At 52.6% G+C, this 16,771-nt stretch overlaps 1 protein-coding gene across 2 annotated transcripts in view; it reads right to left on the reverse strand.

Annotated features, from left to right (window-relative positions):
- LOC108939667 (vinculin) overlaps positions 1 to 16,771 on the reverse strand; it is a 34,726-nt gene that overhangs the window by 13,778 nt on the left and 4,177 nt on the right. For both annotated transcript variants that reach the window (XM_018761173.2, XM_018761174.2), the window contains exons 2-6: positions 11,535 to 11,605; positions 4,780 to 4,930; positions 3,774 to 3,882; positions 3,326 to 3,448; positions 2,881 to 3,041 (exon numbers count right to left, since the gene is read on the reverse strand). In XM_018761173.2, coding sequence (XP_018616689.1) covers positions 2,881 to 3,041; positions 3,326 to 3,448; positions 3,774 to 3,882; positions 4,780 to 4,930; positions 11,535 to 11,605 — 615 coding nt within the window. The remainder of the gene's footprint in view (positions 1 to 2,880; positions 3,042 to 3,325; positions 3,449 to 3,773; positions 3,883 to 4,779; positions 4,931 to 11,534; positions 11,606 to 16,771) is intronic.

Raw genomic sequence — 16,771 nt, forward strand, 5'->3', positions numbered from 1 at the left:
GAACAAGTAGTGACCCGAGTGTCAGTACTGGCAGCTTTCAGCAGAGCTCTACACTTTGTGCACTCAACTCAAATTCGCCTTCATCTTTGTTCAAATCAAAAATGCATTTAATATTTTTTTTTTTTAAAAAAAGAAAGAAACACACACATTGAATCTGTGCTACATTTAGGACATGATTACTTTTTTTTTTTTTCCCCCTCCACAGACCCTGACAAACGTGAACTTCCCAGAACTGTTTGTAGAGAACAAAGAAATCCATGGAAGTGAACGGCTGCTGTACTGTGAAATATTGCAGTCAGTGTTTCCCAGCGAACGAACGGAGAGGGAGCTGCAGGCCTCCACTCGTTTCCTTTTTTGGGTAACGTCTTTCGCTGCGGTCAGTGGAACTGACTCATCCTGCAGTGAGCAGCCCGGGGGGAGGGGGGGCACTGCCTTGTGTTTGCGGGAGAGATTAAACATTTCCCTCCATAATCTAATGTACACGTGGAGCACATGACCTCCTTTTTCCCTTCTCACACATTCTATCAGAGCTTCCGCCTTGACGGCTCATACACTATAAATACACGCAGCGGCCGAAGGAGCGGCTTGAAGAAAAACGCCCCGAAGTCAGGATTCCGTGCACGGTTCAGAAAAATTTTCTCCATCTTAGAAGTAAATTTTTAAAAAAATCAACAACAATAATAAGGGTACAGTAAAAAAAACAAAAAAAAAACAAAAAAAAAAAAAAAAAAAACACACATGGCCACGAACACTAAGACAATGATGCGGCTGCACATCCAGGTGTATCGAACGGAGCAATAAAGATTTATGTGTATTTTCAGCCTGAGCAAATGGAAATTAAACCATCTGTCCAAGTCATTGAGGCTCAATGGATTTTAAAGGAGCTTCGCTGATCTGTTCCCACAAAGCAGAGTCATTAATGGCAGATGCAATGACAAGTTATGATTTACGCCGAACACTAATAAACCCAACACTGTAAAGCTTGAAAAATCTATACGTATCAAACTGTACCTATGAGACTTGGGAATTCCTTTTTAACTTTGTGGAGCACTTGATTTTGACCGAAATAGACAGAAACACAAGTGCTGTGTGGAATAAACCTGTTATTATGCTGCCGGTCATGTGTGCATAAATACATAGTTCTGCTCATCATTCTTGTATAGATTAGAAAAAGTACAACATTTGTTCCTGACGCTGCTGTGGGGGTGGATATGAGCACAGGAATTGCTCTCCTACTTCACGAGAACAAACACATATTTCAGATCTATTAGTCTTAAAATAACCATTTGTGGGCAAAAACAGCGTAGAGTGTCGGAGAGGGGCTGGAAGGAAGCGCTTCCCCATCGGTCGGAACGGCCCGCGTGACGTCGTGCACGGGGCGAGCGCATCGCACCAGTTGGGACGCAGCGAGTGCACTTTGACCTTCGCGAGACAGAAGACGAGGGACAGCTGGACGGACGGCGAAGATGCAGCAGGAACACAGAGCACGTTGCACGCACCATCTCCCACGCTTATTTTGAAGACGTGTGCCCTTCCCCCAAGGCCGAGGACAGCGTCCAGCACAGCCTGGCGCGTTCTCTCGGCCTCGTTCACATTCGCAGAACTCGCCAAGATGGTTTTTACCGTCTTTGCAGGAAACATTAGATGCAAGTTGTTTCTCACTCCATTTGGAGTTAAAATGATGCTAAAACGAACTCGTCGGTCTTCTTGCAGTCCTCGCCTGGAGTAAAATGTTCATTCTGAGTTCAGGGTTCACTTTGAAGCTTTGACTCCAAACTGTCCCTCTGTCCCACAGGGTAATTCATTCGAGTCAATGAGGTCATTGTGGTCATTTCGACCCGACCAGCTGTGACTCACCAAAAAAAAACCGTGCTACTCAGGAGAATAAAATACATGTTCATATGACACGTGTAACGAGGGCAAAATAGGACATCCTGCCGTAGCACGAGCCGGACCATATTACTGTCCACGAGTTGCAACGCGGAGCCTTTCGGCGCAGCCCACACTGTCCTGTAGTAGCGGAGGGAGGCAAACGGAAGGGCCCACGGGCTCTGTAATTAAGTCCCATTTATCGCCATGGTGATTAGAAAACAGGGCAGCGCCTACAAGGAAACATCTTCATGCAGGAAAATAGAAAAAGAAAGAAAAATTCTTCCTTTCGGAGCTGCACAGCTACACCGACTAAATGCGTTTCCGTTTGCGCCACGTCAGACGAACGCGTCCATTTGGAACGGCCATGGGTACGGATGATCGACAGGGCGCTGGACCGTCCCGCTGTCCCGCGGAGGAAAGCCAGAACTGCTCTTGTGTACGTGGGAGAAAGGCACCGGGGAACACGAGTTTTTCAGAAGCACGAGGTTTGTTGCAGAAATGCACCAGCATCCCATTAACGCCGGTGCCCTCGCCCGCCCACCTAGCCAAGATCGGCGACAGCCACCCGGCGAGTGACGGCACACAAGGCACAAAACACGGCACACGGGTCGAGCAGGCATGCGAGAATCCGGCGAGGGGCACCGAGGGATCCTTACCTTCTGCAGACGCAAGTGCGGCGAAACGTTTAAAGGGACATGGAAAGCAATTTGGCAAGAAAGGCACAGGTTCAGACAGGGCAGCTTCAGGAGATGAAGACAACCGCAAGAATTATGCAGAAAAATGCAGCAGAAGGTGAGATTACAGCTCAAACACGGAACATTAACGTGTCTGGACTGAGGCTGGAACTCCGTTACTCTCGGTCACGTTCACAGAGCGTTAGAGCCACAGTCCACGTGGCGTGAGGGATTCTGTCGGACACCTGTAGCCTGCGGCGCCAAACCGCTGGTCCCGGCGCCGCATCGGTAACACGGCTCCTTTGCGGTGCGGCACCCGGGCCGGGGCGCTTACCTTGTTGGCCCAGGCGTCCTCATCCCAGGAGGTGAGCTGCAGCACGCGAATGATCTCGTTGATCTCGGCGCTCATCTTCTCCACGGTGAAGTTGCGATTCTTGAGCGCTTCCTCCACGCCGGGGCTCATGGCCGTCTTCGTCGTCACAAAGATCTTTATGGCTGCGTGTTCGCGTGCGAGGCGTGTGAGGGTCTACAGGACGTCATTTGCCGCCGCTGCCACCCCCCCCCCCACATCATTTATAACTTTTAACATTCGAATTGAGCACAAAAGTGCGCTCGGAGCAAACAGCAAAGACGGCGCAAAGTCGTTCGCTGCCAACAGTCAACAGAGCAGCTGGAGCGACACTCAACAACAAACCACATTTGACATTGAGGTCCGAGCGAAAGACAAGAGCAGGACGTGTCCCCGGGGGTCTCTCGACGCCCTCGTCCGCACTCATCACCTGAAATGAGGACCGGCAGCAGTTCCTTCACTGTGTTCATGGAGTTGACCAACATGACCCTGTGCTCCTGGTGAGTGAGCTCCTGCTGCCGCTCATCGATCATCTTTGCCATTTTGGTCATTCCTGTAGCGCGCACACACAATTAAACATCATCACTTGTTGCCACACATAAAATGAAAGAAATGCAAAACTCTAAATACTGATAATGGTAAAACAATAAGAGAAAGAGAAATGAACGCAAAAATCCAGCGCTACTATAGGATTTTAACACCCATAAAAATACTGTCACATGTAAAGAATCGAAGCAGATAAAGTCTAGTTTGAGAACTTCACGTGAGAACGTGTTGAAAAAGTGTTCCGTTGGTGTTTCCTGAGCCATCTCGAGACGGGCCGATCAGATTTAATGGCACAAGGCCGACGTGTGTGAAGTGCAGCCGCCCGCACTCACCTGGTCCCAGGTTTTTAGTGTAAGTGATCAAGTCTTCCATTGACTCCACCACTTCAGCCACGGTCAGATATTCCAAAATTCCTTTGCAGACACGGATGATTTTACGGACCTGCGATTACCAGGACGACAAAACATACATATATATATATATATATAAGCTTAAGAAAAAAAAAAAAAAGGGAAGAAGATATTTAAAGCCAAGAATGTATGAGAATCTTCGACTCAAAGCACACGTATGATTCTTTGCTGCACCCAATTCAGCGCCAGGATTCGCAGCCACAAGAATTTCCTCTCATCTTTTTCACACAATCTACCAACAGCAATACGAAAGTTGCAGCCTTAAAATCAAACAATTTAAAAATAAATGCAGCTTTCCTTCCCTTATTATATTTACAATTCAGCCCTATGGCGTGATGGTTTTCTGTACCGTTAACCGCGGCCATTTACACAAGAGATACACAAACTTGATAGAAAATTCAACAGTTTGTTTCGCAGAAATGTCTGAAGCCAGTACTTCGTCGTAGTTCTCACATTCCGGCAGCTTGCGAAGGACTCATGATATAAACAGATTCTCATGTGCACCACTCATGAAATGCCTTCTTCCAACAGCCCGTCGCCTCCTGATGGATCATTTCTGCTACCGGTGGAACACGACTTACTGCTCCAGCAAGAGGGATCCTCAGATCCGTCCTGCTCAACGATTTCCCCTCCCAGATGGGAAAGGTGACAATCATGCAGCTGCAAGCATGGTGGTTAAAGCTGCTGCCTTGGGGCTTGAAGGATGCAGGTTTGAATCCCACCTCCAGGGACCCTCAAACAAGGTAGTTACCTCATCTGGCCGAGTAAAAATTACCCAGCTGCACAAATGGGAAAATAATCGTACTAAGCAATGGGCACGGGTGCGGGGTATGAAGTATTGGCCGATAACATGGTCAGTCGCTTTGGAGAAGAGCATCGGCTAAATCGATAGGTTTACTGCAGATGTCCGGAGGATGGTGGGCTGTACCTCGGCTTCATCGAAAGTGAGGAGCAGGTCCGAGGTGCCGGAGAGAATGCCGCGGGATCCATCGATGAGGTAATCGCGGGCCGGGACCGAGTAGGGGTCTGCCTTCAGCATCCGGGCGGCCTGGACCAGCTTGGTGCATGCGTTCTCAACCCTGCAGCGTGTCACACGACCACAAAGGGGTGTACGATGAGAAAACACAGAGACGCACCAAACGGAGACACCACACCAGGTCGAGGAGAACGAACTAACTTGAGGCAATAAGTGAAAGCTTTTTGGAGCTGTTGACAAGGAGACAAGGCAGGTACAGGAATACTGAGAGCGGCTGCTGGGATGAACAACCCCTACTAAGAGAGTGAACGGAGGGGCGTTAACACGATTAGAGACGAAGCGAAACAGAGGCGTTGGAGGTGGCTGAGCGACATGCTGTGCACGAATGTGACCAGACACCCCTGCGTAGCATTCAGATGGGCACCACCCGGCGAGCGAAAGACAGGTAGACCCCTGGGTACCTGGCGAAGGACGGTAGAAGAAGAGCTGAAGAAGACGGACAAGAGCTGGAACGAGATCAGCCGACTGCCCAGGATGGCAGAGGCTGGCAGAGATTCGCTGGCGCCTTATGCTCCACCTGGAGCAAAAAGGATTCACGAGAGACTACGAAATTAAGAGAGCAGCACCTTTCTTCAGGCTACAGCACTGCGATCGTTCGTGACTCGGCTTAGTGCATCATTTTTCCAGTCATTCGTTCAGGCCCTACGCCATGCGACACTCCCAGCTTGTCTTGCAAATCTTCAACCGAGAAGCGTTTCCACTTGAGCAAATCCTAGATCCAGCGGAGCGTAGGGGGTGAGAGTAAACACGACTGCTGAACGAGATGGGAAGAAAGAGAAGATTACAATGACCCTGCAGGTCAGTAAAAACAGGGACTCAAAACGCTCTCCTGCACAGCACAGGTGAAGGAAACGTAAACCTGAAGGTGGCACACAGTAACCCTCTCCTACAGAGACTCTCTTCACACCTTTCACTTTCAGCATCAACAGTTTCTGCACTTAGGGTTACATTTAGTCATTTAGCAGACGCTTCTTTCCAAAATGATGCACAGCTCAAGGAATGAAGGTTCTGCGTAGACGCCACCGTCCAAGAGGTCGCTTTGATACCACCGTTTGTCACTTAGTCGCGAGCAGCTGCCTGCAGACTTGAGTCCGATGGGAAACGGAGGTTATCGTGACAAAAGGAGCGACGCAAATGCGTGGAGCAAGCGGGAGATGAGGAGAGAAGTGGCTCAGAAAGACGCGTGTTGAGGATCGGCCTCGTTCCACCACATCGGAGCCAAAACTGAGAAACGACGCACTTCATTTTGGACCTCTGCACTAGACTAAAAGCCTATTTTCAAAAGTCTTTGACCGTGCCAGTTTGTGGAGGTGGCCGCTCCATAGCAGAGCCTCACCGAGAGCTATATATAGAGAGGGAGCCGCATTCCCCGCTGCCAGCCGCATGTGTGCTGATTGATGACGGCAGAGGCGCCGTGACACTTTACGGTGTCAGAAATGTCACCTTTGCAGGTCTGCGCTTCTTTCAAGTCGACAGCAATCGTTTCCGACGCCCTTTTCTGATTCGTGAGCCCAAGGACTGAACCGTTCCTGTACTCTTCACCATTAGCGTTGTCAATGAAAATAAATGTATATGTGTACAAAATATTCATATAAGAACACAGCACATTATTTTTTTCTGTAGTTTACCCAGCATTGTAATTCACCTTCGGTATCTGGTAAATGGTGGCTACACATAGTTTTTTAGTTACACTCTTAGAAGACAAGTCCCAGGTGCAGCCAAGTGGAACATAAGCACTCTTCATGAGCAGCGAGTCGAGGAGAGTGGAAGAAGTTGTCAAAGGCGTTGCTTTCTGCAGGTAGAGCTGTGAGCTCCAGTGCACAGGCAGTCTTGGGTTTATGTTGACTTTGAATGGGTTTTTTTTTTTTTTTTGTTTTTGAGGGGACTGTAAATGGAATCGTTGAATAAAAGCTACCGGAAGTCGTGCTACACCCCACTTGTGTCACAACAACAAATATTCAATGCAATTCTTAAATATGTGTGGCATCGTTTAAAGAAAGTTCAAAAACTGCCAAACGTGCGAGTGAGCGAGAGCATCGCCACACTTTGGCCTGAACACACCGGAGTCGTTCCGACGCTCGCCGTCGGTCCCGTTGGATCCGATGAGCTCAGAACGGGGGGCTGTGGGCTGGACTACTGAGCACAGGGAGATCCTCGGAGCTTCGGCGATACATGTGCTATAATAAGTGTTCAATGGGGGGTCGGGGGCGGGGGCCATTCAAGAGGTTATTAAACAGCAGCTGTTGAGAAGGATCGCTGTGAGACTTGAGTCTGCTTTCCTCCGTTGGGAGACGGTGCACTTTTCAGAAGCTTGCTCTACTAGACAGGATATGAGATGTTCCATACAGGGTGAGAGTAGTTTCAGATCCTCAGGAATACGATACTTTGCTGGACACAGAAATAGGCTTTATGGTGGCGCTGGCATTCAGAAGTGTCTGAGGTGCTGAAAAGAGTCAGTGGAGAAGACATGGAGCAGACTGATATGGGTCTCCTAGGAAACTCAAAAGAAATTGTAGCACAAACTTCAACCCTGCAGTTTTACTGCGACTAAGTGCTCTTGCCTTCCCTCCATTTTTACTACCGTATGAAGAGAATTGCAATGCAGAAGCAGGCAGTCGTCTTCGTGCGCGTGGCTAATTTAAGTCTAGTGCATGAATATAAGTGCAACATAGAGCATGAAGCTATGAAATTTCACTCGCTGAAGTCACCAGAGAAAGACGGAACATGAAAACATTGCTTCTACAGCAGCAAGCAGTGACAAAGGATTTTTTGCTTACTGTTGTCTCAACACTTTGGTATCTGCTCACGTTCAAAGCTCGTAACAGTTTTTGATCCAACTGGGTGGTTTATGTGACTTGTTTCCATGGGTCCAAATGTCCAAAGCATGGGATCACATAGAAGAATCACAGACAAGGACTTTTTCCAGTCTACCAAAGCCCTCACAATGAAATTAATTTGTGAAGATACAAGCCAAGCTCCTCCGTGAACCGCCACCTTATCGTGGTGGAGGGGTTTGAGTGCCTGAATGAGTCCAGGAGCTATGTTGTCTGGGGCTACATGCCCCTGGTAGGGTCTCCCATGGCAGACAGGTCCTGGATGACAGACGAGACAAAGCGCGGTTCAAAAACCCCTTATGACAAAAAAATCAAGGCGTCCGTTTACCCCGCCCGGTATGGGGTCACCGGGGCCCCACCCTGGAGCCAGGCCTGGGGGGGGGGCTCGCATGCGAGCGCCTGGTGGCCAGGTCTATGCCCACGGGGCCTGGCCGGGCTCAGCCCGAAGCCACAACGTGGAGCCGCTCTTCGGTGGGCTCACCACCTGCCGGAGAAACCATAAGGGGCCGGTGCGTTGTGATTTGGGCGGTGGTCGGGGCCGAGTGCCCGGCCGACCCAAACCTCGGGCGCCAACTCTGGTTTTTGGGACTTGGAATGTCACCTCACTGGCGGGGAAGGAGCCTGAGCTGGTGCGGGAAGTTGAGAGATACCGTCTAGATATAGTCGGGCTCACTTCCACTCACAGCTTGGGTTCTGGAACCACTCTACTCGATCGAGGGTGGACTCTCCACTATTCTGGCGTTGCCCAAGGTGAGAGGCGGCGGGCTGGTGTGGGCTTATTAATAGCCCCCCAGTTCAGCCGCCATGTGTTGGAGTCTACCCCGGTGAATGAGAGGGTCATCTCCCTACGCCTTCGGGTCAGGGAACGGTCTCTCACTGTCGTTTGTGCTTATGCGCCTAGCGGCAGTGTAGAGTACCCGGCCTTTTTAGAGTCCCTGGGGGGCGTGCTGGAAAGCGCTCCCACTGGGGACTCTGTCGTTCTACTGGGGGACTTTAACGCCCACGTGGGCAGCGACAGTGATACCTGGAGGGGCGTGATTGGGAGGAACGGCCTCCCTGATCTGAACCCGAGCGGTGGGTTGTTATTGGATTTCTGTGCTAGTCGCGGTTTATCCATAACGAACACCATGTTCATGCATAAGGGTGTCCACCAGTGCACTTGGCACCAGGACACCCTAGGTCGGAGGTCGATGATCGACTTTGTAGTCGTTTCTTCTGACCTTCGGCCATATGTCTTGGACACTCGGGTGAAGAGAGGGGCTGAGCTGTCAACTGATCACCACCTGGTGGTGAGTTGGATTCGATGGCGGGGGAAAAAGCTGGACAGACCTGGCAGGCCCAAACGCATAGTGAGGGTCTGTTGGGAACGTTTGGCGGAGGCCCCTGTCAGAGAGGTCTTCAACTCCCACCTCCGACAGAGCTTCAACCAGGTCCCGAGGGAGGTGGGGGACATTGAGTCTGAATGGACTATGTTCCGCTCCTCCATTGTCGGTGCGGCTGTTCGGAGCTGCGGCCATAAGGTCTCCGGTGCCTGTCGCGGCGGCAATCCCCGAACACGGTGGTGGACACCGGAAGTAAGGGATGCCGTCAAGCTGAAGAAGGAGTTCTATCGGGCCTGGCTGGCTCATGGGACTCCTGAAGCAGCTGACGGGTACCGACGGGCCAAACGGAGCGCGGCTCTGGCAGTCGCCGCGGCAAAAACTCGGGCTTGGGAGGAGTTCGGTGAGGCCATGGAGGAAGACTTTCGGTCGGCCTCAAAGAGATTCTGGCAAACCGTCCGGCGACTCAGAGGGGGGAAGCGGTGTTCCACGAACACTGTTTACAGTGGAAGTGGTGCGCTGCTGACCTCAGCTGAGGATGTTCTCGGGCGGTGGAAGGAGTACTTTGAGGATCTCCTCAATCCCTCCGACACGCCTTCCGTAGAGGAAGCTGAGGCTGGGGACTCGGAGGGGGACTCGTCCATTACCCTGGCTGAAGTTGCTGAGGTAGTCAAAAAACTCCTCGGTGGCAAGGCTCCGGGGGTGGATGAGATCCGCCCCGAGTTTCTCAAGTCTCTGGATGTTGTGGGGCTGTCTTGGCTGACACGCCTCTGCAGCATCGCGTGGAGTTCGGGAACGGTGCCTCTGGACTGGCAGACCGGGGTGGTGGTCCCTCTTTTTAAGAAGGGGGACCGGAGATTGTGTTCCAACTACAGGGGGATCACACTCCTTAGCCTCCCTGGGAAAGTCTATGCCAGGGTACTGGAAAGGAGAATCCGACCGATAGTCGAACCTCGGATTCAGGAGGAGCAATGCGGTTTTCGCCCTGGCCGTGGAACACTGGACCAGCTCTATACCCTCACTAGGGTGCTGGAGGGTTCGTGGGAGTTTGCCCAACCAGTCCATATGTGTTTTGTGGACCTGGAGAAGGCATTCGACCGTGTCCCTCGTGGCATCCTGTGGGGGGTGCTTCGGGATTATGGGGTTCGGGGCTCGTTGCTACGGGCTGTTCGTTCCCTGTATGACCGGAGCAGGAGCTTGGTTCGCATTGCCGGCAGTAAGTCAGACCTGTTCCCGGTGCATGTTGGACTCCGCCAGGGCTGCCCTTTGTCACCGATTCTGTTCATTATTTTTATGGACAGAATTTCTAGGCGCAGTCAGGGAACGGAGGGTGTCTGTTTTGGTGGCCGCGAGATCTCGTCTCTGCTTTTTGCGGACGATGTGGTCCTGTTGGCTTCATCAAGTCAAGACTTGCAGCGTGCACTGGGGAGGTTTGCAGCCGAGTGCGAAGCGGCGGGGATGAGAATCAGCACCTCCAAATCCGAGGCCATGGTTCTCAGTCGGAAAAAGGTGGATTGCTCCCTCCGGGTTAGGGGGGAGTTGCTCCCTCAAGTGGAGGAGTTTAAGTATCTTGGGGTCTTGTTCACGAGTGAGGGAAAAATGGAGCGGCAGGTCGACAGACGGATCGGTGCGGCGTCTGCAGTAATGCGGTCATTGTACCGGTCTGTTGTGGTGAAGAGGGAGCTGAGTCGTAAGGCGAAGCTCTCAATTTACCGGTCGATCTACGTTCCTACCCTCACCTATGGTCATGAACTCTGGATCATGACCGAAAGAATGAGATCGCGGATACAAGCGGCAGAAATGAGTTTCCTCCGCAGAGTGGCTGGGCGCACCCTTAGGGATAGGGTGAGGAGCTCAGTCACCCGGGAGGAGCTCGGAGTAGAGCCGCTGCTCCTCCGCATCGAGAGGAGCCAGTTGAGGTGGCTCGGGCATCTGTTCCGGATGCCTCCTGGACGCCTCCCTGGGGAGGTGCTCCGGGCTTGTCCCACTGGGAGGAGGCCTCGGGGCAGACCCAGGACACGTTGGAGAGACTATGTCTCCCGGCTGGCCTGGGAACGCCTTGGGGTTCCCCCAGAGGAACTGGAGGAGGTGTGCGGGGAGAGGGAGGTCTGGAGTACTCTGCTCGGACTGCTGCCCCCGCGACCCGGCCCCGGATAAAAGCGGAGGAAGATGGATGGATGGACAAGCCATAGAGGAAGAATAATGACCACAGGCAGGAGCACATCGCAGATTAGACTGTGTGCCTCTTTATTAATAGAAAATAAACACTGGACTCCGAGCTCTTAACATGCCACGTTTGACCTTTGGTTGAATAAAACCGTTCCTTCATACAAGATTCCGAGGGCTTATTATAGCCTGCTGCCCGACCCCACGCTACCAAGAGTCTCTCTCAGAACATCCATTGTTCGGTGTACGACCTCTCGGACGGAGTACTTTTGTCTCATCGTATCAATGCAGATACAATGTTTTTTCGCAACTGAGCGAAGCGACTTACTTGATGAAGGCTGGAGGCATGTCCCTTTTCATGATCTGGTCCTCAGTGGTCTGGACAGTCTCCTTCCCCACCTGAAAGAGGAATGGAGAGACCATTGGAGGTGGTAGGCAGCGCACTCCGTAAGGACATGGGCTTCCAACGCGAAGCCTGGGGTTCGAGTCCCACTCTCCACTCCTATTGTGATGCGCTTGACCACAACGGCCTGACTTTCCACAGCACCTTAAGTAGCTGTATGAACAAGTCAAAGAACGTCACTCATTTCCTAGTAATTACATTGATTATTCAAGCGATTATTGTTCAGAACCAGAAGTGGCCAAAGTCTTTCTTAGATCACATAAGCGACAGTAAAATATACATTTTGGAAATCAAGGAAGCCTGGAAATGTGCAGTAAGTAGAAGTAACAGTGGGGCTCGCTCTCCTGAGTGGGTTTTCAGTTCTGCAGCACTAGGGACACCGCGACCACAGAGCGGATTGCAGGCCACATCTCGGGCGACTCGGCGACTTCCAGCCCGACAGCTTTTCGTTAACAGAGGCGCCGCGAGGAGTCCCGGGTGAGTCTCGTGTCCCCGAAGCCACACTGCGCACCGCCGCCGTGGGCGAGACGCCTTCAGAAACCCATCAAGATGAAAGGACAGCATTCATCGTGAAATCCAGGCACATCGGTTTCGGCATCGACTCTGTGTACGAAGTTGGGTCGTGAAAGCAAAGTCAGGCTGAGTGTAATAAACCTCCGATATGATCGCTGGGAAGAAAGAACACAATTGTCCGATTGTTTTTGCCTGAAACGGAGACACACAGATCTGCCGAGACACGGATGACACGCTTGAGCTGTCGGGGGCCGGATTCGGTCCGAGACGCGTGTGAGCAAAGTGTGGAGACCGAACGTCCCCCCGCGTTCGAGCGGCTTCCCACCCGGAGTCCGAAGACGCGCTTCGGGCGACCCGGAGAGTCTTCGTCGCACACAAGCGTGCTGTTCACTCTCCGCCATCGCCGTGTGTCCGTGTGTCAGGTGACCCTTGGGCGCGTGTTTCAGTTTGAACGGCAGCCCCAATAACTGCGCTGCGGAGAGCGTGCGAGTGCGGAACTGTGTTCGCGAAGGGCGAGACGCCGATGGAAAAGATGCAGCCAAAGCAGCAGGAGATTCTCAGCAGGGTACAGCAGCGTAAGCACCTTAACGCTGCGAGTCGCTTTGGGGAAAAGTGCTCAGCTGAGCCAATCCCAGAGCTGCACAGGTAGGAGCCGTGAACCGAAACGGCGCGTGAGCTTCCGGTCGACAAGGGAAGAGGAAGTTCGGTCATTTCCTCAAAAGTGAGCGTGGCTCAGTGTTTTTGTCTACATCTTCGCGAAATCGATGTAGATGTGCTGGGGGGGTGTAAAGCACCAAAGATCAGCCCCGTGGCACAAAAACACCCCCCGTCCCCAGAGCGCCGCCGACACTGACGCTCCTCTTTACCGCATCCTTACATTTAAACTGATATTTATTCATTAATCTGATGCTCTTCCCCAAGGCACCTCACACTTATTTACCTGCTCATACAGATGGGTCATTTTATTGCAGTGAATTAGGGTAAGTACCTTGCTCAAGGGTACTACAGCAGGAAGTGGGATTCGAACCTGTGAGCATCAGTGCTAAAAGCAGGATCTGTAAGCGCGATACTACCAGCCGCCCCATCTTTGCACACCTCACCCCACTCAGTTACTCATTATACACCAAGTAAAAAGAAGAAAAACGAGGGAATCCTGGGCCAGGAAACAGGAGAAATTACCACCATTTTTACCGCTGCGCTGGCCGACTGCTCCTGTCCCAGCAGGCTGGGGGGGGGGGGGCGGGGGTGCGCCGCTCGAACGGGTCAGAAGCTCCTGCCAAAACACAGTGGCAACTCAAAGAGGTTAACGCTTCTTTGTCAGCTGCCAACGGCTGCGAAGGGAGCCGTGCGTTGAGACCGGGGACGAGGACAGAAACCGCTTTGTCGGGACGCCGTGTCACTCGAGGGAAAGTGGAGAGGAGCCTCTCAGCAGCGCAGGAGGAAGCAGGAGAGCAGGAGGTCCGTCTGCTGCCCGAGATGCAGAACCTTTTCAATGAAACCTTCCTTAAAATAAGGAAAAACCTACGTGATGAGTCACGATTGATATTTTACCTGTATTTTCCCAGCATTCTTTACTCGCTACATTGTGTACGTAAAGTTACATTTACAAACTGATACATTTTTATTTTGTTCAACATCCTCCTATAGGGGCCAGAGGAGCAGGTTTCTGGAGAAGTCTATAAGAAGTACGCACACACAAAGTCCAAAACCGTTTGTCCCTAGCGGAGTCGCGGGGAGCCGGCGCCTAACCCGGCAACGCAGGGCATCAGGCCGGAGGGGGAAGGGACACGTCCAGGACGGGACGCCGGTCCATCGCAAGGCGCCCCAAGCGGGACTCGAACCCCAGAGCCACCGGAGAGCAGGACCCGGCCGCATCCGCTGCGCCGCCGCACCCCCCTCTATGAAGTAGATGCTTCATTTTAAAATGTCACGGCAAGAGCCCAGAAAATCGCTTCCTGCAGTTTTCTGATTAACGGCTTTAAAAAACAGCAGAGCAGCAGAAACTGGAAATGAGCGCAAGACCATGGAAGTATTAATAGTATTAATAGAATTAATGGGTAATTAATGTGCTGAGCGCTGTGTGGTGGGTTTGGAAAAGAGGGACACCTTCACTGCCCATCTTCACTTTACATCCACCCATCCATCCATCCAAACGGACTTACAGTGCTTTTTACAGTCACTGACACGTTTCTACAGCGCGGTCGTTTTGCTGCAGAAGTACAGGTTACCTGACAGGACCTCTCTCAAGGGTATAACAGCAGGAGTTCGGATTCAAACCCGGCTCCTCCCAACGCCCCGAGCGGCGAGACACTGCCGCCCCAGGTGTGGCACGACAACAAGAGGTGCCCCGCAGCGACGGGACGCCCGCGCGACAAAGCGAACGTTTGCGCAGGGTTCAGAGGCTCGGCAACTTCGCACCCGACACGAGGGCTGCGCGAACTCGGCTACGGCACGCGCGACGATAACGTCACAAGTATGCGCGTCGCCAAGAACCGCTTTGCGAATGAGTCACCAAAAGGGTGCAGCTGGAGAGCAAACGCACTCGCCCCCCGCTCTCCACGTGGACCACGGGTCCGACGCGCAGCCGTCGGGAAGAGACGAGGACATCGTTTCCCCCTCGCTGCGACGGCCCACCCTACTCCACTCCGCTGCAACGCACGCGCGGGCGTTTCGCCGAGCGCTTTTCATTCGACGCGTCTGCGCCGCCGGAGCTCATCCAGCGCAAGTCACTTCTGCAATCTGGTCACTTTTACACGGCAGCTGCGGTCGAAACCTCGGGCCTCCGAACGAGTCGAGCCGTCTCGTTTTTTCCACACGCCCCTCCCGCAGAACACACACCGGCCCGCCGCGGGGTCGGGGCGGGGGAGGGGCGCATTCCAGCCCGTTCAACGGGCTGCTTGGCCTGTTCCCGTGCAGCTCGTCGCATCCTGTACCACGACTGACCTCACCTCCGCGGTGGAACGCGCATGAAGAGCGAGAGCCAACGGCACTGCTGTTAGAGTCCTTCCTCGAAGGGTGTGTGTGTGTGTGCGTGCGTGCGCGTTACTGTCAGCTGCAGAGTGCAAACCCGTGCAACCGATCCGGGCTGGAACTGCTCCCCTAGGAAGGAATTAAGAGGTGCGGGGAACCTTCTTCTGAGCCACAGAGCACTTGTGAAAGCATCTCCCCATGGAAACACCTCTTTCCTGAGAGCTCTGTGCACTTTTAGTGAGCGTGATCACGCGAGAGGGATTCTAAGAAACACCTTCAAAGAAAAGGAACTTCCTTTACTAGGGTAAGATGAAGCGCTCTGGGTGTAAAAGACACAACTGGTTTATGCGCTGAAAACACCGTTCGAGTTTTAAACGTCGAGCAAAACCCCGAAAGACTCGACGAAGCTCATAAGGGGAAAAACCTACGCTGGGTTTCTGCTTCCTGTGCGAGATGGAGAGCGCTTCTTCAGCGTGTGCTGAGATAAATTCCGGTTAAAACCCTCACGTTCGTAGCTCAAGTGCAGCTTCACATTTATTAACCGTACTCCACTAATTATTTTGTTTTGACGGTCGTCCTTAGAAACGTGTCGTTTGCAGCACCGGACCCGTCGTTGATTAACAGTTTTCCAATTAATACTCTTATTGAACTCGTGGTGCCTGGAGAAATACGTGCGTGTCCACACTGCAGCGACATCTTGCCGAACTAACGAAGACCAGACATCGGAAACAATGGCCAGTCCTTTGCTCGTCCAAATTCGTTACAGCACACACACACACACATTCATTCAGTGCACAACAAACAACAAAGGGAATTCCAGCGTCCCTTAAGGGCCCCACGCGGCCCCCGCTGTCCCCCTCTCCGAGTTAAAAGCACACCGGCAACAGCGACGGCCGCGGAAGGCGCCCTGGATGGAGCCCAAAGCGAATCGGGACACGTCGCCGTCGACGCCCCGAGCGACGTTTATAGAAGCGACGGAGTTGGGTTTCATCCGGGCCTCCGGCTTCCCTGCCGTCACACTTGGCCCGCGGCAGACGGGCAGAAATGCGGATGCTCGCTGCTGCCAGGTCCCGACGCCACCAGCGGCGCTTCCGCCGTCTCAGGGCCATAGAAATGGGGGAGAAGATGACGGACGCAAAGGTTACCATGGAAACGCAAACATGTAAACGGCCGTCCCCGTTTCCTACCCGTACACCCGTGACCAGCGATCACCGACTACCTGAAGGAGGAACGCATTTTCACGGTCACGGGAACGCCGCAGCCATCGAGTCCTTCGCTGGCCAACGTGCTCCGGCTCCAGTCGGTCGCGTTACGGCCACGGCTGCAGGTCATTGCAAATGTAGGCGGGACGTCGTTCTCTAGCGTGTTTCCGAGCGGCCGAATTTCAGCACTAGTGACCCCATGGAGGCTCATTTTGCCAGCCGATCCATCGGGGCAACTTGACAAAGCTCTTCGTGCACAAAATGCCATAAAAAAGTCACGGTGATCCAGAGCCTATCCTGGAAGCGCTGGGTACAAAGCCAAGGGGGGACACCCTGGACGGGACTCACACACACACACACACACACACACACAGTCACCCCTCCTTTTCCACACTAAAGGCAATTTAGAGTCAACAATCTACCTGAATTGTGTGTCTTTGGACTGTGGAAGGAAAGCAGTGTACCAGACAAACATTT

Source organism: Scleropages formosus, chromosome 24 (genome assembly GCF_900964775.1).
Source record: "Scleropages formosus chromosome 24, fSclFor1.1, whole genome shotgun sequence".
NCBI lineage: Eukaryota > Metazoa > Chordata > Actinopteri > Osteoglossiformes > Osteoglossidae > Scleropages > Scleropages formosus.